At 42.4% G+C, this 23,838-nt stretch overlaps 1 protein-coding gene across 1 annotated transcript in view; it reads left to right on the top strand.

The window, feature by feature from the left end:
* Positions 1-10,412: 10,412 nt before the first annotated feature.
* Positions 10,413-23,838, top strand: part of LOC311048860 (zinc finger protein 385A-like) — a 42,797-nt gene continuing 29,371 nt past the window's right edge. Inside the window, exon 1 of the mRNA XM_084062181.1 lies at positions 10,413-10,633. Coding sequence (XP_083918307.1) covers positions 10,621-10,633 — 13 coding nt within the window. The 5' untranslated portion in view covers positions 10,413-10,620. The remainder of the gene's footprint in view (positions 10,634-23,838) is intronic.

Here is a 23,838-nt window from a genome sequence, read left to right as displayed (position 1 = left end):
GAGAGAGAGAGAGAGAGAGAGAGAGAGAGAGAGAGAGAGAGAGAGAGAGAGAGAGAGAGAGAGAGAATAGATTGAAGAGACAGACATGGAAACGGAATAGATTGAAGATAGAAACGGAATAGATTGAAGAGACAGAGACATGGAAACGGAATAGATTGAAGATAGAAACGGAATAGATTGAAGAGAGAGAGAGAGCCATGGAAACGGAATAGATTGAGTCATGTTTTTTGCAATTCAACTTAAATGAGTCTGCATCAAGTGAGGCTTGAACCGGCAACCTTGCGATCGTGAGGCACTCTTAGGTAGCTGCAACACTACCTATAGTGCTATAGCTTTGTCCAGACTGTTATTGTCTGTTGAGGATCACAAACTCTTGCCTTCTGTCATGACCCAAGCCCCTGTTTCACTAACACAAAGATCACTCGTTCACAAACCATTTACCAATGAAGAAGTTGTACATCTCCTCAGAACCAAAACTAGTGAAAGTAGCCGATCTACAAGCTCACAAACCATTAAAAGTTGTCAGATTGTACATCGGCTATTTTCACAATGAAGTATGTTATACATTGAAAAAACATACTCTCATTGCTATCTGAAAAGTTGTGAGATTGTAGATCAGCTATTTTCACAATGAAGTATGTAAAAAAACACTCAATTAAGTATTTCATGTTATCTTTAACAATTGCAAATGTATTCATTGATAGTCATGTTGTGTGAAATGCAACTTAGATGAAGTCTGCACCAAGTGAGGCTTGAACCTGTGACCTTGAGGTTGTGAGACATACACTTAAGCGGGACGCTATTGGACCAACAGACAAACCTCTGAAAAAAGAGATCACACTGATCATACAGTTTCACGCAAATAGCTGAAAAATCCTGGGTTTAAGTGTTTTTCAAACTGCTCAAGATTGCGGACAATCTAAGGGCGGTGCTTACTGGTCAACGTGATAGATGTGTTCCTCATTAGTCAAGGCACATGTGTAAGCAGGTCTAATGGCTGTCGGCCAAACGAGGCATGACTTTTGCCTGTTTAAAGTTTCAATTTAAAAAAAATTGCTATAGCGCCCCCGTTTGACCAATTGGAGTAAGATTGGTTTCAGTGATATTTGGAATGGCCCTTCACATTTCTGCAAAGTTTCAAAGAATGGTAAGTCTGCATGTATGTGTTAGGGGCAGATGAATAATTGTCATAAAACTGCAATATTCATTGGCTCATTAAAGCTTCATTTTTTCACTTATGGAAAATATTTTGCAAACGTTTTTTGGCATAGGTCCAAAGTTCATGTGTAAAAAGTTTCGTGCAGATTACTCAAAAATCCCAGGAGGAGATAGGTTTTAACTGTTTTTCATATAATTCAAAATGTTGGGAGATCTAAAGGTCAGAGGTCAAAAGTCAGAGTGTGAAAGTTGTTCAGCATGAGGAGACGCATGTGTGCATCGAAGTTTCATGGCTGTAGGTCAAACAGGGCATGAGTTGTACCTGTTCAAAGTTGGCATTTTTCAATTGAGTGCTATAGCGCCACCTTTTGACGAAAGATTGTGAGAATTATTTCTTGATCGTTTTTCATGACCATCTATCATATGGCCGAGTTTCATAAAAAGCGACTGCACGGTTCAGCCAGAACTGCCAAAAGTGGCAGAATTAACGGAATAATCTCAATAACAAAACGGGTCCATGCTGGAAGCCTGGCCCCGTAATTAGCAGCTGGTTTCCAAACAATGATGAAAACCCATATCTGACAACAAGGCATGGCGAGGTGGTGAAGAGAAACATAGCTGAGGACATTACCACAAAAAAAGCAGGCTCTGGTGAAGAAGCTTCCAGTCAATCCCCAGGCCCTAATGAGGAAGACTCAAGTCAAACCCCAGTCAGCCCCGTTTCATGTGACCACAGCTACAGTGTTCATGAAACCATACCAAGTGTTGGTCTTGGGCATGCTTCTGAGCCATATAGTATCGACTCTGACCTGCAGGGTCAGCACAATTACAGTTCGAAGCCTAGGAGTGCCTGCACATTGCCAGTACATCATGATATTTCTTTCCTCAAGCATTCTGATGATCTGATGCGTCTGCACACAGGCTTACAGAACTATGCCCTTTTCCAGTAGTTGTTTAATCAGGTGCAATCCAAAATGCCCCCTCTACATTATTTCAAAGGTGTTCCGTCTCAAACAGATACAAAAACAGGACCACAGCGAAAATTGTCCCCTGAGAATGAACTTTTGTTAACCCTGATTAAATTGAAACTCAATTTGTCACATAAGTTCCTTGCCTATGTTTTTAGAATCTGCACCAGTGTTGTATCTCAAATTATATCTACATGGGTGCCTCTGCTCTCAAAAGAATTAGAACCACTTCTGTATTGGCCTCAAAAAGAGGAGATTCAACTGTACTACCCTGAATGCTTCAAAAAGTACAAGTATGTGCGGGCCATCATAGACTGCACTGAGGTACCCATACAGAGGCCTTCACTGGCAAAATCCAATAGCCAGACCAATAGCCAGACACAATTCTATGGAAGACCTACTGTTAAAGTTGTGGTTGCATGTACACCAGCAGGAACTGTGTCATGAGTGACAAAATTATGCATGAGTGACATGGACATTTTCAAAGGATCAGGTATCATTGACAAACTATAGAGGGGTGATATCCTGCTGGCAGACAAAGGGTTCAAAATCCAAGAACTACTTCTTGACAAAGGAGTGACCCTTGTAATCCCTCCATGCTTGAGATCCGAAGAGCAGTTTTCAGATGCTGATGACATAAGAGTTGCTAATGCCCGAATTCACGTTAAACATGTTATTGGCAGGATTAAGGATTTTGACATAATGAAATCTGGACCCCCATTAGACATGTTTGACCTTTTTGATGACATTGTAGTAGTTGTGTCAGCTCTAATTAACTTACAGCCACCCATACTTCTAGTTAACCGAGGTAATGCAAAATAAATGTAAAGAATGTATTTCATGTGTCTTTTTTTAATACAAATCTCGTCTACTTTTTGTTCATGGGCTGTATATTGAAACTATGTCATTTCAGGGCACTGAACAGTACAGAGTGTTACACATAGGCTTGCTGTACATTTAAGACTTAACTGTAAAATACTATTCAACATGGTGCATAAGAGGAGAATAGACTGATATTCCACTGATAGCCAATCTACATGATGCTAACAGCCCACTAACTTATGTCTCACACCAAAAGGTGGAGCATAAAGTAACGTATCCATCCAAAAGGTAGTTAATTCCTTTACTAACTACGATAGCTAAAAACCGATAGTATGTTTATAACAAGCTGCCTAATATGTTATATCTTCAAGTATGTTAAAGTTAGCTCCGTGCTCTTTTCAGACGGGCAGAGTCTTCTTTCTCCAATAACCTAGTCTTTTATCAATAAACAGTGGTAACAAATCTCAGTCTGTCTTTCGGTATCTCTCTAGCGGTTTCTTGTATATTGTGGGGAACACATTGAGAAGGTTTTCTGTTCAAATTGTGTGTGGGAATTGAACACTGGATTGGGAGTTATCTATTACCTGACATTTATTAGAGTAACAACACTTCAGTTCAAAATATGTGTGTGTCCGTCTATTTACCGTAGGCTTGTATGAGTTATTGTGGAAGAAACAGGAGACCTACTAAGCAGCTGATCAGAGGTCAGTGTTTGAATCGCTGCATGAATTGCAGCTCCATGTGCTCTAAGCAGTATACCACACAACATTATGCAGTTATTGTGCTTACTCCGCACACACACACACACACACACACACACACACACACACACACACACACACACACTCCCAAGTATTTAAACTATGCCCATAATAAAAATACAGGCAATGATCAGGTGCCGATGTTCACATCAATGGAACACAATTATGTAATTCATTGTGTAGTGTGTACAAGGAAATACATTCAACCTTCCATTGCAATGTAACCCACGGAACCCTGAGGGTCTCTGGGCCCCACTTTGAGAACCACTGTACTATGGAATAAGCTTCCATACTTCTACTGGAGAGGAGAGCAGAATCAAGTGGCAAAAGTAGGATATTATTTTCTCTACATTTGACTTTGCACCACTAGGTGGCACCATTAAACAATCTTCCCAAACCTTGCACTGAGAACATCACCTCACTGGGACTCAAACCATTTGCAAAAATGAATGGTGAGTCGAGCAAGTTATGGGGCACATGCAGAGTTGGAAAAAGTACTAAAATGTTTTACTTAAGTAAAAGTATCAATACTGCCATGTAGAAATACTCTAAGTAAAAGTCCGGAATTTTTTAACATAATTTACTTAAGTAAAAGTACAAAAGTGTTGACATCAAAATATACTTAAAGTACAAAAGTAGAAAGTACTCATTATGCAGAATGTCCCATTTCACAAGTTTTCAAATGTAAAAATATTTTGAAAGTAGCAGATCTACAAGCTCGTAGATCGGCTATTTTAAAATGGTCAGAATGTATATAGGGCTGAAGTGGTTAATGTATGTTTTGTAATAGTCAAAATCTACAGTAACTAGTAACTGAAGTTTTCAAATAATTGTAGTGGAGTAAACGTACAATATTTGCCTTTGAGATCATGTAGTGGAGTAGAAGTAAAAGTACTGAAAATTGGATACTAAAGTAAAGTAAAAATGCCTCAAAATTAAGTACAGTACTTGAGTAAATGAACATGGCATGGCCACCGGAAGGGAAAAGAAGAAAAGGAAGACCGTTGAGAAAGAAAGAAAAGAAGCAGGATGGAAGTCATGGTCTGAAGTGAGGACTGCAGCAGCTGGCCGTGAGAAGTGGAAGCGCTCTGTGAAGGCCTTATATGTGCCACAAGGCACGAAGTGGATAGGTAACTGGTAACTTGAGTAAATGTACTTAGTTACTTTACACCACTGGTTATGGGGCACATGGAGAATCAATGGGGGAGGATCTGGGAAATGAGCAAGACTCGAAGCAGAACCCCTAACTCATTGGTTCTCAAAGTGGGGTCTGGGGACCCCCAGGGGTCCTTGAGGGAGTTCCAGGGGGTCCCCAGCAAAATGATAGATAGTTAGGAACCAAATGGACCCTTATGGGTCTGTAACTCTGAGAGTGTACAAATGGACCCTAACGGGTCCATTTGGTCCCATTTGTACACTCAGAGTTAAATTAACATTGATTTTACAATATAAATTGGGGTCCCAGAGATAGAAATACCATTAAATGGGGGTCCGTAGCCTAAAATGCATGTCAAACTGGGGGGTCCTTGAAATTAAAATGGTTAAAAAGCACTGCTAGAGTCATAAAAATCTTCTCTTATGGGGGTCCTTGGAATATCTTTTCAAATGGGGGTCCGCTGGCGAATAACCTAACTAACTGCTCCCGATGAGCAGGTTTGGTGCCTGAGTCTCCTGTGTGAATGTAAGTTAACCATGAAGTTGTAGGCCTAAAGCATTATTTTTCTCACTGTATCCACAAGTTTCCTAGGGTGTTTTGGACATCACTTCCTAATCGACAGGAAGTGATGTCAATGCCCTAGGAAACTTGTGGATAGGCCTACTTTGACATTATATATATGACAATGTTGCTAACACGTTGCATTTTCTAGATGGAAATTGTACCACGAAGTGGCCTATAAATTAAGCCTATAAGTTTCATGCTCTTTACAGTTTATCTGTCCCGAGACCCAAATAGGCATCGCATCTGCAGTGGTGGAAGAAGTACTCAGATATTTTACTAAGTAAGGAGCAATACCACAATATAAAAATACAAGTAAATGGCCTGTGGTCAAAATGTTACTTGAGTAAAAGTACAAAGTATTGGCAACAAAATACTTGAAAGTACCAAAAGTAAAAGTAGGCCTACTACAATGTTTGAAAGTAGCCTATGTATAAAATAGGGGGAAGTGGTTAATGTATGTTTTATAATAATATAATAATTTATATCTGCAAAGTTAACTAGTAACTAAAGTTTTCAAATAATTGTAGTGGAGTAAAAGTAAAAGTATTGAAAATTGGAAATACTCCAGTAAAGTAAAGGTACCTCAAAATTGTATAAGTACTTGAGTAAATCTACTTAGTTACTTTACACCACTGCGCATCTGTAGAGGCGAGGACGGAAGTAAATTAGTAAAAGGCTGATTGCCTCTATGGCTGATTCCTGTTCAACATGACACTGCGGTCACGCTGCAGTAACATGACGGCATGAGAGTAGAGCTGAAGTGGAATAGAATAGAATGAACCCATTTCCATGTTTACTGGATGATAGAGAGTGTTGCTGGGAATAATCAGGTTAATGAATGTGCCCAAGGAGTTGGTTCCATCAGGAATCTGCATCCAGCCATGTGCCGTTCTATCACACTGTAGCTAATTAATTACCACCACAATATAGGGACATAAAATAGGATTAATCAAGGAAATCTGACTGATTAAATCTTCAAAGGCAAAATAGCTAATGGGAGAGCGGTGGATCTGCTACAGCTATTTTCTATCTCGGGAGGAATGGGGTAAGATGTGCCAGACTGCCAGTGGGTAAGTTAAACGATTACAAGACAGGTGGGCACTGGACACTAGGGAGATCTGGGCACCATATTTTTGGGATGACTGGGCACCTGGAGAGGTGGGCACCGGCATAACTGGGCACTAGGGACACGTGGGCACCTGGACGAGTGGGCACCTGAATTTGGATTTGTGTCCACAAGAGGTTTTCACTTTACATAACATACTGCTTTGTTGTTGCTAAGTGATATTTAACCCATTATTCTTTAGTTCAGTTATTTTCCCCCCTCTATTTTTTAACAGTATGCTACTCATTTTTGGCTATTTTGTTTAACAGTCTACTATTTATCTCATTTTTTTCAGTATGCTACTCATTTTGATCTATGTTTTTTAACAGTAGGCTACTACATATTTTTTCTATCATTTTACAGTGTACTGTTTAGCTTAACATTGATCTTTTGACAATTTTTTGGTATCCTTTATTCTTTTTGGTATTTTACCATTTCCCCAATTTGTTCTATTTTTTAACAGTACTTCTATTTTGGCAAATACACTCTTATATTGTAATTTTGACTTTTGAAACTCTGTTATAATGTACTTTTGACCTCAGTACTATTTTGACAAATAAACTCTTATTGTACTTTTGACCTCGTTGTTGTGTTGTCTTTGTGTTTGTGTTCCAGGTGCCCACATGTCCAGGTGCCCAGTTATCTCCACCCATAATTGCCCACTCGTCCAGGTGCCCACATGTCCCTAGTGCCCAGATGGTTTTGGTGCCCAGTTGTCCTGTGCCCACCTCTCCAGGTGCCCACCCGTCCAGGTTCACCGTTATCTCCACCCGTAAGTGCCCACATGTACCTAGTGCCCACAGGTCCCTTGTGCCCAGACGGTTTCGGTGCCGAGTTGTCCCTAGTGCCCAGATGGTTTTGGTGCCCACCTGTCCTGTTACCAGTTTGAATGACCCCCTTTATCTATGTGGAAAGGTAACCGGAAGGCTCACCCCAAAACACGCTCGCCCCCATTTCTTTCGCGGACCAGCGGTTCTTAATTCTTGTATATGTTTTTCTGAGGATAAGGTTAGAAATACGTTTAGGGTTAGGCATAGTTTGACTGAGGTTAAGTTTAAAAATAAGGTTAGGTTTTGGCACCATTTTACTGAGGTTACGTTTAGGAATAAGGTTAGGTTTAGGCATAGTTTACTGAATTTACGCTTAGGAATACCAGGTGAATGCCGCCGGATAAGGGTAGATGTTTAGATTTAGATTGTTTAGATTTGACTGCCATCTCATGCTCATTTGTTCTTGCTTCCAGGACAACTTAAGTGAAAAGTGGCTCATCTTACCCTGTTCTCCCCTACATCATGAGACTCCTAGAGTGGCAGTGTTCTAACAAATGTAGGTATATTTGATTTGAAAACGTTTTATTTGTCATTATTTATTTATTTACCTTTTCTTTCTTTTTTTTAGCAAATTACTGTATTGGTTATCCCTTGTTTTGTGTTAGTCAAATATGTTAATTACATTATCTAATTTTCAGAAAGAAAAAACTAAAAAGAATGCCATTTATATGATGGTCCAAACAGTTGTTCCTGTAGAATGGAGACACATGTCAGTACTTAGGACATATATAGATCAGAGAAAGAGAAATGAGATGTCCAACATTAAGTTGCCATAATAATAGCAACTGTTCTGGTAAAAGTTTTATTGGAAGAGAGAAGGGCAGGCAGACAGGGAGAGGGGGGGGGGTGAGAGACAGAGAATGGCTTGCAGAGAAGAGAGAGATTCTAAGCGGGGGTGGAATGAAGGAGTGTAACTCTACTCCTCTGCTCTGATGAAATGTGCTTACAGCTCCAGTTTGTTGCCCTTCCTCACTGTCCCTCAACCTAACCCTCATCTGGCACTCTGCCAGAAATTGTGTGTACACAGTTTGCCAGAAGATATTCATATACACTTCTACACGCACACACACGCACACACACACACACACACACACACACACACACACACACACACACACACACACACACACACACACACACACACACACACACACACACACACACACACACACACACACACACACACACACAAACACGCACTGATGTTCTTGTGCATGCATGCTTGTAAAATGTACACTCAGACAACCTGTGTGTGTGTGTGTGTGTGTGTGTGTGTGTGTGTGTGTGTGTGTGTGTGTGTGTGTGTGTGTGTGTGTGTGTGTGTGTGTGTGTGTGTGTGTGTGTGTGTGTGTGTGTGTGTGTGTGTGTGCATATTTGTCCATGTGCTTTGCAGCAATGTCTGTGTGACTTCCAATAAAAGTGCCATATGAATTTACAGATTTACAGGAGTGACACCGAGTATGAGACACTGCCAGGTTCCCATTAAACCATTTATTGCTGAGCATTAAACACCCCATCTCAATACAGTAATATTTACAAGAGTCCTCACACACTGTTTAGGCTCTAAAACAAATTAACAAAAACAAACTTGCTAAACACAATATGTTTAACATAACTGAGAGAATCCGCGTCAACACCACCGTTATTCACAGAGCAGAATAATTACACCTCAAACAGTATTTGATATCAAACCACTAGAATGCACAATGAGGTAGAGCAGAGCTGACTTCTAAAAGGACCTTTTAGCATATCCAAATTAGACTGACATTTACTCGACATTGCACTATGCGTCAATCTCACCCCGGCCCCCCCTCCATGCAAACACTCCTGCCTCTCTTAAATGACACTCACAAGCACATTTATGATATCGGATCTAAAATGTCTGCCTAAACTAGCAGTATGTGCAGTAAGTAACGGGAGTTAATTAACATGCCAGAAAACAGGTATCATGTTTTGAGTGAGTTTGTATCAGCGCTCTTTACCGTGTCAAGATCCCCTGATCTCACACAAATCCATCACCCGGGACATTCCAGTGCACAGGAAAATCCTCTGTGTTCATTTAACTCTAAGTGGAACAAATGGAAACCAAATGGATCTGGTTCCATTTGTACACGTCTCAAGAGTTAAATGAACACTCAAGATTTTACTGTGTAATTACTCCCTCAAGGTATTTAGCCAGCTGGCAACTGAAATTGAATTATAACTGACCCCAGCTTAGACGATACAGTTGGACTTAGGTGTGAGTTATGAGCATACTTTGTTCATGATGTACATTACTAATAATACAACTGACTCAGTACTACCAGTCATACTGTAGTACTATAATACTAGTACACACTAGTATTGTATCAACCTTGTATGCTAAATAATTTCCATATCAAACAAATATGTCTTTGTATCTTTGTATACATACAACCTACATTTCCCTGTATAACATCTGCTTCAAGTCAACCCAATCACATTCCCCCAGTACTATATTACTTGTTTAAATTACACCATTCCTCGTTTCTTCCATCCCCTTCTGTCCGGCCCTCCCTTTTCCTCTCTCTCTCTCTCTCTCTCTCTCTCTCCCTCCTTCCACAGTTGTCCTCACATATTAGGTTCCCTGTCTTAAGCAGCAGAATTAGCCTCCGGAATCTCTTGCACTTGTTACTGTACATTGGGGTGGTGAAACATGGAGGGAGTGAGGGGGAGAGAGAGAGAGAGAGAGAGAGAGAGAGAGAGAGAGAGAGAGAGAGAGAGAGAGAGAGAGAGAGGGGTAAATGAAATGGAAGCCAGTGTCAACAAGGTAAAAAAAATAGAGACCATGACAGAGAGAGGGAGGGAGGGAGAGAGAGAGAGAGAGAGAGAGAGAGAGAGAGAGAGAGAGAGAGAGAGAGAGAGAGAGACTGACTGTGATTGAGGGAAAGACAGACGCAGGGACACTGAGTGACACAGTCTGCCTTTAGATCACGGCTTTAATGCACCTAGCTGCCTGCATTTCTCTCTCTTCTTCACACTCTCCTAACTATCGTGGCTTTGAGTGTATAATGCGGGCTGGTCTCCTGTGTACATAGATAAATATAATATATATCTATTGTGGAGAATGTGTCCATAGTACCGTGACTGATCGGAACTGCTTCTATTCACCATCTCCAGCTCCGACAAAGAGGACTGCCCTGTGATTTTTTATGCTGTCTGACACTCTGCTCTGTGGGATCTGTACGGGACTGACACTCTGGATCAGTTCAACCCCCTCGGAGAAGAGGGGCTGCCCATGTGGTGCTCAGGTAAGAGAGTGTCATCGTCTGCAGTCTGCATAGTACTGTACAAAACTCTGAGCAGTGCTCTTCTTCACACATTGACAAGTGCTTCAGCTGTGTTCTCAGAGTTTATAATATTGTGTGTATGGAGGTGAAGCTACCCGGGCCCAATGTGGCATTTCTTTCACCCCTTTTTCTTCCCAATTTCATGTCATTATGCCAATTAATTCCTTCCAATGCTTGCCACTGCTATTGTACCCTAGTGCAGTGGTTCCCAAACTTTTCAGCCCCCAAAATAATCATATTTCAACTTAGGACCCCCCCCCCCCCCCCCACACCCTGACAAGCACTTGGAATTATAGGCATTACATTTACTTTGACTCGGTTCCACAGATAAATATAGTGAAAATAGCCGATCTGCAAGCTCACAACGCCTTGCTATATGTGAGCCGTTGTGAGCATGTAGATCTGCTATTTTCACAATTTTGCCTCTTTCTTAGCTAATAATTGACAATTTGGCCAATGTTTGACAATTTTTTATAGTCTAGTTTGTTGGTTACCTTTGATGTAGTAATGGCCTTATTAGTTTATTTTATTTTATTTTAGAGGTATTAAAAAGGTCTTAGAAATCCTTAAATTGTGCAGATACCCTGTATAGACTTATACTGTATGTTAGTTTGTTTACTGTTGAGTGAGAAACCAATGTTGCACATTAGCTTATCATCTGGGGACCCTCCAGAATAATGACCCCCAGTTTGGTTAACGGGGGGATGTAGAGCCTTCATCTTACTCCTCCCGCTCAACATTCCCTGCTGACATGCGCCGCCCCAGCCGTAGGAGTAAGTGCAGTGACAAATATCACCGGCTTCCCTCCCCGAACACGGGCCAATTGTTTTCGTAACTTCGTATAGACCCTCAGCCAAGTCAGATTCACTGCGGTGATGGGCAGGTACTTTACCACTGTGCCACCCGAGGACAGCTACTGTATTGGGCTTTGATAGCATTACCCTGTGCGCTGTAAAATCCTCTGGGTTCATTTATCCATGTGTACAAGTGTAATTAAATGGACCCGTACTTGTAAACGCTCAGTTAAATGAATCCTCAGGAATTTATAGCGTGGCCACAGCACTTCACTTGGCGGTAAACAACACTTTGACCTCAAACGTCCCTGAGCGGTTCTGCACCTGACATTCAGAACAGAACAGTAACAATGACAACAAAAATATCAATAACAACAACAATAATCACAGCAGCAGAAGTGGACGATAACTTTGCTGATGGAATGGAAGGAGGGATATGTATTGAAGTGTAAGGCAGAGAATAGTGTGGTGGAGATAGGGTTTATGGAAGATACAGTTTTGGTTCTGTTGAGCTCCAGCCCTGGCATTTGTATTCACATTTAAATCTACGAGGACAGATTGATCTCAGATTGATCTGAGTCTGTTCCAGCCTTCCTTCAATAAAGAAAGTATTTGTTGTGGACCAGGGTTGTAAGTCAGGCATGACAAGATAATCCTAATCGAACGTACAAAACACTCTATCTTCATATCTTCCAAATGCATGCCATATTTTACTATCCTCTTGGGTCCCTGACTCCCCACAAAGATAAAACACGCGCGCGCGCACACGCACGCACGCACGGACGCACACACACACACACACAGCAACAATTGAAGGGCGCACAGCAGCAAGCACAGACCATTATAGAAACACATCGTGCATCAATCTGGGGGAAAAAACTAACTAAAATCAGTGTGCTGTGTGAGACACATGTTTATAGAATTCAACCAGACTCTGCCTGTGAAGTCAGCAAATTACTGGTGCATAGTCAGTGTCAGGGACTGAGTTGGTCGGAAGGAGAGACACAGGGAAAACTTTGTTGGTTTTAAAACATTGTTCTCTTTTTTTCTTAATTTTTCTTTCTTTTCTTTTTTCGTTGTTGAAAATAAATGGTTTAACAAAACAAATGTGCTCAACACAAAGGAAATTAAACTAAATAACAAAACAAACTGGGACTCACTGAAAACTTAACTAACCAGAACGACATAGGAGGTGGACATATATAGGGACGGGTCAGACCACTGTTAATAAAAAAGGGGGAAAAGACAAAGACTACAATTGAAACACACACTCAAAACCCCTGCCCCACCCCATGGTACAGAGGGACTGTGGTGCAGTCCAATTTCTCCAATTAGCTGTAGATCTGGAGCAGCTGATCCCCATTGCTTTGTCCAGCCCATCATGCCTATGTATGTTAGTCAGCACCTCCCACAGAACTGGTAACTCAAAGAAACTCAGTCAAATCAAATGCAAATAACTCATAGAAAAACAAACATGAATTAAATAATGAATTATGTAATTTCAACTTGTTAATAATGTCCAGCTTAAAATAAACACACTAAATATATAAACCAAAAGGAAGAGTTACCATACATTATAGTCTGTGTGTGGCTGCTGAGTCAGCCATCACAGTCAGATACGTTTAGTTCTTAGTGGGGATTTATTCCGTGCCAACTGTTCAACCCATGTCTTCATTCTACAGACACCTATTTTAATCTTGTCTTTTAATATCCCAAAGGTAGGGTCAGCAGCCGCTCAGGAGCACACAGGGCGCTACACAAGGGCCTGCAGTTGCACTGCCTTGGATATGCCACTAGGGGGTGCAACATGCTCTACTTGTCAGTCTCCATCAAAGAGATTAACCACCAGAACATTGTTGGCTGCTACTCAACAGCCAGTCAGCCACAGTGGTGTTTGGAATTGAGCCCTTCAGCCCCGGATCACTGGTGTGCCGGTCTGACCACACAGTAAAGATAGCAGATTTGAAGTAAAGATAGTAAATTATACGACTGAGATCTGTCATCAGGTTTTCTACAGCGGTGATTTTAACATGAGCTTTGTTGAACATTTTGATTGTGTAATGTGTAAGAGGGGTTGAGCATGAAGTTAAGTTGTGCTTTCAACTGTATACTCGTCCACCTCAGGCTGGCTGGCCTATTACTGTACAGTAGTCTGTTTTTAATTGGTGTTGTTACACTTTAGATGAAGAATTGAATTTAAACGCTGGCATGGCTGTTCAGGACCACCTGTTAAATGATCATGACTGTAATTAGACTTTAACAAGTCTATTGACACAGTTATGGGCTAATGGTGCAATCTGGTAGAGGAATTGGGTGATAGAGAACGCACACACACGAACGAACGCACGCACACGCACGCGCACACTCACTCACACACACACACACACACACACACACACACACACACACACACACACACACACACACACACACACACACACACACACACACACACACACACACACACACACACACACACTCAGTGGTGTGACACCTGAATCCACTGCTCCGGTTTCAGTTATCCCATAGTGACATCCATTAAAGTCATGCTGTGTCTGCTCCTCTACCCCAGTGACAGCTCCATTAGCACCTGGCCTATTGGCCACAACAATACCTCCACCTGCATTATTCAATATGAGTCTACTAATGAGGAAACCTTATCCTCAACACACACAAACCCTATCCTAGTCATGCACACACAAACATGCGCACACACAAACATGCACACCCACCCACACACACACACCCACACACACGCACGCACGCACGCACGCACGCACGCACGCACGCACGCACGCACGCACGCACACACACACACACACACACACACACACACACACACACACACACACACACACACACACACACACACACACACACACACACACGTTTGTCTTACTTTACAATCTTTGTGGTGACTTCAATACCCATTTTCTTTTTCTTTTTACTTAACCTGATGGCCTAACATAACCTTAACCTTGACCTCAAATGACCTATCCATTACCTTAAAACTAACTAACCCAACAACTTTAACCCCTCACCTTAAACCTAACCCCTACATTCCTAATCCCAAATCCCAACCTGAATCTTTTATATTAATTGTAACACTAACTCTAAAAATATATGTCTTTAACAATTTAGCTTTTCCTCCCGGGGCCTATGACAATGTCCCCAGAATGTCGCATTGGTTTTTGCTATCCTCTTGGACCCCCTCAAAGATAGTAAAACACACACACACACACACACACACACACACACACACACACACACACACACACACACACACACACACAGATAGTAAAACAAACACACACACGCTGTCGACTACATTAAGAGAATGAATGTGAGTCAAGGATGGATCGCTATTGACTCTCACAGGGAAAGTCAGAGGTCATGTTACTGCACATGTTTCCATAAACCAGCCACAGTAAACCACTCCACCAGCAAACAGAATCATGCGTTGCAGTCGTCATATGTGCATTTATATACTACGTTATATTGTTGCTGTCGGGCAGAAACATCTCCATATTTGAACTTTTTATGTATTTTTTTCGAATATTCATGTCATAGGCTACTACAGTGTCACACAAAAATAGCAAAAAATAACACAGAGCCTGTTAAGTCTGTCTGTGGGTTTTATTTTTGTTTTTCGGGAGTGACAGAACATATTCCATTCTGATCTCATTCAACAGATCCACCTGTCATGCAGCTGTCAGCTCCCTATACTCTTTCATCCACACGTCACTCCATCTTCCACATGTTCACACCTCTTTTTACTTTCAGCCCTTGTAGGTTTACATTCACCTTAAGAACCCTGCAGGCTCCTTTGCTCCTTTTACTGAGGCTTTCAAACTGTCGCTCTCCATCCCATTCCTCTGTGTCTGTTTTCATTTTGTTCCATTCACACCGGTTGCCTAGACTGCATCTGCTCTCTCAGCATTTTCAAGCTACTGTTCTGTTCTATCTGAATACCCCCACCACCACCACCACCACCCCATGACTTCCAGACAGACAGACAAACACACACACACACACACACACACACACACACACACACACACACACACACACACACACACACACACACACACACACACACACACAGCAAGAAATGAAGGGCGCACAGCAGCAAGCACAGATCATTATAGAAACGCATCGTGCATCAATATGGGGAAAAAAGGAAGGCTGTGAATGGGAAGACGCAACGCGGAGAGAGCGAAGGAACAGCCAGTGGTTAATGACACGGAAGAGAGAGATGGAAGAGGGGAGGGAAAGAGAGATGGAAGGACGGGGAGAGCAAAATCGACAGGGGCATTATCACTGTGACTAACGTCTGCCTTCTGATTCTGAGCCCCCACCCCCGCCCCCCCAAAGAAAATGCTTCAGCACCGAATGTCCTCATTGGCTGAGACGCCCACCAATCAGAGTGCAAGAATGTAAGGTGCCTTTAGGTTATACCCAACCCCAAAAAACTGAGAGGGAGAGAGAGAGAGAGAGAGAGAGAGAGAGAGAGAGAGAGAGAGAGAGGGTGGCAGTGTGTGTGTTAAAGACGTGTGATGGTGCAGAGGTTTCTCCAGTGAGGAGAGGATTCGTCTAGGCTGAATATTGTGGTGCTCTTGCTGTTGGGAGTGAATATATAACAGTGAATAAATTACGGGGGTTCCTTTGCAGTGGGTTCAGTGCACGTTGTGTTGCAGTCTGGACTGCTGTGGTTCTCCTCTATTTAGCAACAACTGGCTGCTGCCTCCCAGCTAAGAACCTTGTACCAAGGTCTGAGGAGAATCGTCCCGCTGGACGCAGGCTAAGCAACTGAGGAGAGGTATAGAAGAGGGATGCAAAATAAAGGGTAGAGATTTTGAATGTTTGGCAAAATTGTCCAAATTGGGTGCTTGTGCTGTACATAGCTTAGTGTTGAGAACCGGACAGCGCTTACTTTTGGAGTCATCTTCACATACTGCAGTTGAAAGACAAAGGGAAGGCTTGAGCAAGAAGATAACTTGGAGAACAGAGAATCTGAGAGTGGAAGGCTTCAGGATGATCTTGGGTAAGATAATGACTTCACCTCTTTAAACTGTAGTGTAATTGGTGTGTATTATTAATTTGTTGCTCTGTCAAAGTTGAGGCCGTCGAAAACTTTTGAATGCGTGCGTCACACAGTCGAGCGTATTTACTTTATCACATGGTCAAGATTAGCGGATAGCAAGTTGCAGGCATATACTGGCTTAAGCCTAATTCATACTTCGTCACACGACCATGACATTGGCATTACAAAGACAAAAAGGACTGATCTGTTTTAGAAAAATGTGGGGTTTCAGTTAGATATCAGTTATTTTCATTGACTGGCACGGTCATATAAGTATAAATTAGGCAAAAATGTGTTGAACATTCTTCAAAAATTACAGATCTACAAGCTCACCTGCTCGTGAGCTTGTATTTATTAAATAACAAGTGGTTAAGTCACTGAAATGACTGCTGCAGGATTATTAGTGTAATTGTTCTCCAAGGAAAAGCTCCAGGCTGAGGTTTGCCTGGCTCCTATGTTGTGGCTGTTGTCTCTATGGTCCAATGATGTTGGTGCTATTTATGTGTTCATGTACAGTATATCCCACTATGATCTTCATAGAGGTGATAATAGCTATAACACTCACACTGCAACACAAGGGAGCACCACATTAGCGAGGTCTCATGCCCACAGAGACACATTGCTTAACGCATGCTTGCACTAACCCCATTACATGCACACACATGCGCGCACGCACACACACACACACACACACACACACACACACACACACACACACACACACACACACACACACACACACACACACACACACAGCACAGATAATACATAGAAAAGAGCAAGAGAGATTAAAATATCTTAAAATACTTAGGCCTTTCTGTGTATGCTGTATATTTTGTCACACGAGGAATTGTGAAAATAGCCGATCTACAAACTCACAATACGTTGCTACTGTACAAGCTCACGACAAGTTGTGAGCGTATAGATGGCTATTTTTTAAGATTCTTTTTTTTAATGTAAGCCTATAATGACATGCCCAAAAAAGCAACACCAGGTTCAAAGTAGTTAGAAGCTCATTACAAACCTATACTGTCTGCTATCTCATTGCGGCAACATTTAAACCTACACAATATACTCTACCTTTCACCCTATATGGCTCCATAGAACATACATCACACATCACCTATATCCCCTTCCATTTGGATTTGATCAAAATAGGATTTATCTCATTTAAACATTTTAGGTTTTATTTAACATAGTTAAATAGAAATCTTGACTTGCTTGCTCTTTTCTATGCTTGAACTTTCCTTGTGATCTTCCAGTAAGCATCGAGTTCACGGTAATCCTTAGTGCAGAAGCCTTAAGCTCTACAACACACATCCCAGCCCCCCTCCCACGCACACACACACACACACACACACACACACACACACACACACACACACACACACACACACACACACACACACACACACGCACAATCTAAAATCGAATGCTGCTGGTTTCACATTATGATAGTTTTCCTTGGTAGAGGCTTAGAAAATAAATGAGATCTGATAGTGATGTGACATCAGCAAAAGAGAACAAAATGGAATTGTGTATGTGTGCATCCTATTTGAACAGTAGTTCAGTGTGTGAGCTCTCCTCTCCTCTCCTCTCCTCTCCTCTCCTCTCCAATAACATATCTCAGACTCCATCAGCACTGTCCTCTATGTGTCTCCATTCTGTCCATCACCCACACAAAATACATCACTCACTTCCCTGTCATTGTCTCCTTTCCTCATACATCACCATAAGTAAGATTTGAAGACTCAAGGTAGATTCTCTCTCTCTCTCTCTCTCTCTCTCTCTCTCTCTCTCTCTCTCTCTCTCTCTCTCTCTCTCTCTCTCTCTCTCTCTCTCTCTCTCTCTCTCTCTCTCTCTCTCTCTCTCTCTCTCTCTTCCATCCTCTGTCTCTTCCCATCACTCCACTCTATGAATGAAGCAACTCAAACATGTCTACGTAATCAGCACTGCGGTGTGAACTAGATATGCTGAAGCTAGCTCGTCTCCCTCGGTGCAGGGAATGCAGTTTGGTAACCATTTTCATGATGAATATTTCAGATCCGAAGGTTTGAGTTCTTTATTTATTTAGAAAAGGGCCATGGCTTCTGCTGGCTTTACTCAAGACCTCACTCAGCGCTATGGAAAAAAGAAAAACCTTCCTGCCTCACTTTTTGCTACTGTTGACTGGACTAATACAAGCATTTGATAAGTGTTTGCCTGTACATGCCTGCATATAGGTCAACCCAAATTTGAGATGAATGAAAAGAAATCCCCTCTTATCCATTTCCTTAGAGGTGCATTATGTGTGCCCCTGATAAATAATGGGCCCTTTAAATTGAAGCAAGTCAGTGAGGGGTGAAAAGTATTGACATTTAAAATGGAAATATTTCCCTGTAGCCGTGTGTGTTTGAACGACCGACACACACAACACCGAATGTCTGTGGGTCTCGGTGCACAGTTACACATCAAAAAAGCCACCAGCCAGTATAGGCAAGCCAAGCAGAGAAGGTCAAATACCTTTGGTGTTTTGATCTTATATAAAAATATATATTCCTTTATGAGTTTTTGACGCACCAGCTAGCTTAAGTGTACCCTGGAAGACATAATGCTGTCATATGCTGCCCTTCAAGTGTGTCTCGTTCGTTATGAAACACAATCATAATAACAGTGATCGCTTCCAAATACGGTACACACTATAGTTACTGTGTCTGCAGGCGTTAAAGGAATGTCTTTATTTAGCCTGTCAGCCTACGTGGAGTGCAGTAACAAACCTGACCCTGTCTGACCTTAACATGTGCCTTTCATACAACAACAAGCTCAGTGCAGCTATAGGATAAAACCACACACAGACCATCAACCTAAATTGCACTGCGCTCTGCAGAAATTCAGCCTATGATCATCCATCCCATGTCTGTACCAAAAGCATTATGTTATAATGTCGTTCTGAATCAGCAGAACACATTTATTTTAATTTCAATTAAAAACAAAACGAGATTGTAGGCTGCGCAATGTTTGCTTTTGTGTACTTCCCATTATAAAACCCACAAGCAGGTGCAACTGTCTATTGTGCATTAGAGTGTGTGTCTATTGTGCATTAGAGTGTGTGTGTGTGTGTGTGGGGGGGGGGGCATTTGTGTGTGTTTACTTATGTGTGCATGTGTGCACGTGCGCGTAGTTGCCTGCATGTACCGTATACTGTACATGCATGACAGTGCCTTGCGCATTTTATAGACTTGTGTGTCTGTGGGTCGATAATCTGCAGTGTTCCCTGAGCTCCCAGCAAGTGTATAAATGGTTTGACAAACAATAATAAAGTGAGGCAGGGCTATTGGTGGGATATTGACACGCTGAAATAATCCCTTAATAGCTGTGTGGTTTCCTCTGCTGTGCTTTCCTTCACTGCATCATGCCTGACGCTCAATTCACTGGAGCTGGTCTACAAAGCTCACAAGCTTGCATGTACGACGCGCTGAGCTTGTAGATCTGCTACTTTCGTAGTATAAATCGGGCTTTAATGGAGAACGTTGACTGATCCTGTCCCAGTAATTCCTTCAAGAACAGAATACCTGAAAGTCAAGAGAAAAGACAGATTTTCATGAGCCTTTCTATGACAGGATCTTTAGATAACCTTTACTGGAGGTTAATTCAGGAACAGGATGTGTAATGAGCTGCATATCGTTGCCGTGGTGACATCGTATCTCCACATTTGTATGTTTTTTTCTAAATTAATGACCTACTGTCATCATACAAGAAAGAGTGTCACACAAAGGTAGTGAAAATAGCAGACCTACAAGCTCACAATGCGTCGCTATGCGACGCGTTGTGGCTTGTAGATCGGCTATTTTCACTATTTTAAAATGTTTTGAAATGAATAATAAACAAAGGAACGGTTTTGGACACCCGACAGCCACCATATCATCCAACAACCCAGTGGTCTTTAAAGGGGGATGGATGGGGGATGGTGTGGAGGTTTGTTGCAGTGGGACAGCGAAAAGGTTGAGCTTGACAAATCTGCTGATTTATAGTCAATAAATAGATTATTATTTAGAGAGTATATTATAGTTATTAGTTACTCCTTCTCAGAATACATGATCCTTCTAAGCGATTCTTGCTTGCAGCCCAACCCCCCTACAGTAGGGGCACAAGTACGCAACACACGCACACACACGCACACACATGCACCCATGCGCAACAAACACACACAAACACGCGCACACACGCACGCACACACACACACACGCACACGCACACGCACACGCACACGCACACACACATAAAAACAGAGGCTGATTTCTGTCCAGACTCCCTCCATGGGATACAGTGTATGTGACGTGTTCCTGTCTCCTCAGTTCAGTGTCTGTCGTGCACTCAGTAAAGGCTTCTTTACAAGTAGGCACACACACAAAGACCACAATACTGTGTGTGATGCAAACACACGTCTCACCGTACAGTAGGGGACAGACAACACAGACTGATATACATGTACTGTCTGGCAGAATACTTGCATGTTCAATTTGAATGTTTTCATGTTTTTTCATGAATCAACACCCTATTTTATGCTTAGTCATATGACAGTGTTGCGCAAAAGTAGTGAAAATAGACGCTCTAGAAGCACACAACATGTCGCTTGCAACGCGTTGTGAGCTTGTACATGCTAGGGGGGGAAAGTTAATTGTTTTGACATAAAAGAACATTTCTTTGCCCAAAGCAGGAACACCAGGTTCAAAGTGGTTAAATCTGTGTTTTATAAATATTTAACCAAAGAGCTTGGGACCAAATAATAACTACCCTGGATGCATCGAAACACAGGTAATGTTTTCCATTTCCTGAAAAGTAGCAGTTTTGGACATAAAAGGTTTCCGCCAGACAGCGACAACATGTTTCACCAGGAGGGAGACGTAAAAGACCCACAATACAAGAGGTGGGCAAGTGGTTCAAGCACTTTAACAGCACCCGCATGGACATGCTGACAGTGCACTTAACAGGGTAACAGGGTAACCGTACCCAACATTAACATTTGGTAGAAGTGGGTAAGATAGCATTGGCGAGAGAGCAGTGATTCCCAACCTGTGGGCTGGGGCCCAAGTAGGTCCTCAAATAATTAGCAAAACACTAAGATGTTATTGCTAATAGAACATTAATACAAAAACATTCATGTAAAAAAAATTCGACCATGATCCAAGCCGGAACTCAATCGATTGCTTGATCATTAAAATAAACACATTTACATTTTTTGCAGTGATCTCTGCCATGCTCTGTGCACACCTTGCCCCTCCCCCTGTGAGTCATGTCCAGATGGTACATGCTCCGTGCATTAACTGGGAGGTTAAATGTGCCTCTTTACCTCCTGCGGTGGTCGGTCACCTTGGACTCACCTCAAAATATGCAGTCCTCCACCACCTCCGCTGCACTCCCCCCCTCACACACACACACACACACACACACACACACACACACACACACACACACACACACACACACACACACACACACACACACACACACACACACACACACACACACACACACACACACACACACACACGGTCCTCTTTTCTCTCCCTCGACTATAGCTCCACTTAGCCTCATTGCATGGTTATCCAACCCCCACCCATTCAGTCTTCATCCTCAATCTCATTCCAACCTTCAGTCAGTAAATTGGCCTTGTCCTCTTCCCTACAGCTGCTGTCCTCCCTTCTCTCTGCCTTAACCACTTGAACCCCTGCAGCTATAGCGCCTCCTATTCGGGCGGGAACATTCGCCAGAAATAGCCGATCTACACAAGCTTGTAGATTTGCTATTTCTGCCGAAGATGTTTGGTGTAGACGGAAACAAGAGCAGACCAAGTACTGTACAGAGCCAACTCAGGTCCATTTTATTAAGTATATAAGGTTTAACCTGGCCTCCTTATTTTGGGAATGTCATTATAGAACAAGATGTAAACATTTCCCCAAACATTTCAACTAGGCCTATTCAAAAGTAGCAAAAATAGCAGATCTACAGGTTCACATTCATCTCTCGGTGCGACATGCTGTGAGCTTGTGTATCTGCTATTTTCACCATTCATCGATCGTCGTACAATGAGGTATATAGTGGTTAATCAAACAGACTGACCAACGGTGAAGCCAGATTCATACTTCGTCGCATGACAGTGTCGCTCGCCAAAAACGAGAAAAACATGACGCATGGCAGGTGCACGTGACTTTAGTTTCTGTGGCTCAGAAGGTAGAGTGGTACTCCAGGAATCGGAAGGTTCCACAGCTCCTCCTCGTCGTGTTGAAGTGTCCTTGAGCAAGACACTGAACGCCTAACTGACACCAGGATGCTGGTGCCCTCTGCTTCTAATACTTAATGCAGGGTCAGGCTGGGTTAGACTCTGGTTGCCGATGAATGTGCCCTTTGTCATCAGGATGTTATAACAGAGGAACAGGCAGGGGGAAATATAAATGATGCGTATTGATGTCATTAATATGCCACATACAGTATGCAACATCTGATTGGAACATCAGGTCCAAAAAAGAAATCAGCAAGAGCGAAAATGTAATGAAATTGGCGGAAAGAGTAGCTGTCCCGATCCCAATGCAATGCATAAAAAAAACACACACACACACACCCACCCACACAAACGCGCGCACGCACGCACACGCACACACACACACACACACACACACACACACACACACACAATCCGTCCCCCCTCTCTTCTCTCTCTCTCTCTCTCTCTCTCTCTCTCTCTCTCTCTCTCTCTCTCTCTCTCTCTCTCTCTCTCCTCTCTCTCTCTCTCTCTCTCTCTCTCTCTCTCAGACGTGGTCACTGGACTGTAGTACATCTATCATTAAAGCAGGGAGGCGGAGTAGACGCTGAAATCCACTGTCTTCTCCTTCCTCAGCTCTCTGTTGGCTCTCTGTGGTCTCTGTGTTCTCTTTTGTCTGCATTGCCTTCTTCCACTGTCCACAGTCAGACATTACAGTAACCAGTGTGATAATGATAATTATTGTACAACAGCCGTGACATACTGACTGCATCAGAAGTCTGATAATGTAAATCTAATCATTCGTTCCGAAAGCAAAAGTTTGTGTGTGTATGTGCGTGTGTGCACAAGTGAGTGTACAAGTATATTTGAGTGGGTGTGTGCATGTGGTTGCACAGTGTGTGTGTGTGGTGGTTGTACTGTGTGTGTGTGTGTGTGTGTGTGTGTGTGTGTGTGTGTGTGTGTGTGTGTGTGTGTGTGTGTGCGTGCGTGTGCATGTGCGTGCACGCTTCTCCACATCATGTGAGAGTGCGTAAATTGCTTCCTGCTTTCT

This window comes from Gymnoscopelus microlampas, assembly GCF_963454915.1.
Source record: "Gymnoscopelus microlampas genome assembly, chromosome: 7".
NCBI lineage: Eukaryota > Metazoa > Chordata > Actinopteri > Myctophiformes > Myctophidae > Gymnoscopelus > Gymnoscopelus microlampas.
This window is presented reverse-complemented; position numbering and strand designations above follow the sequence as displayed.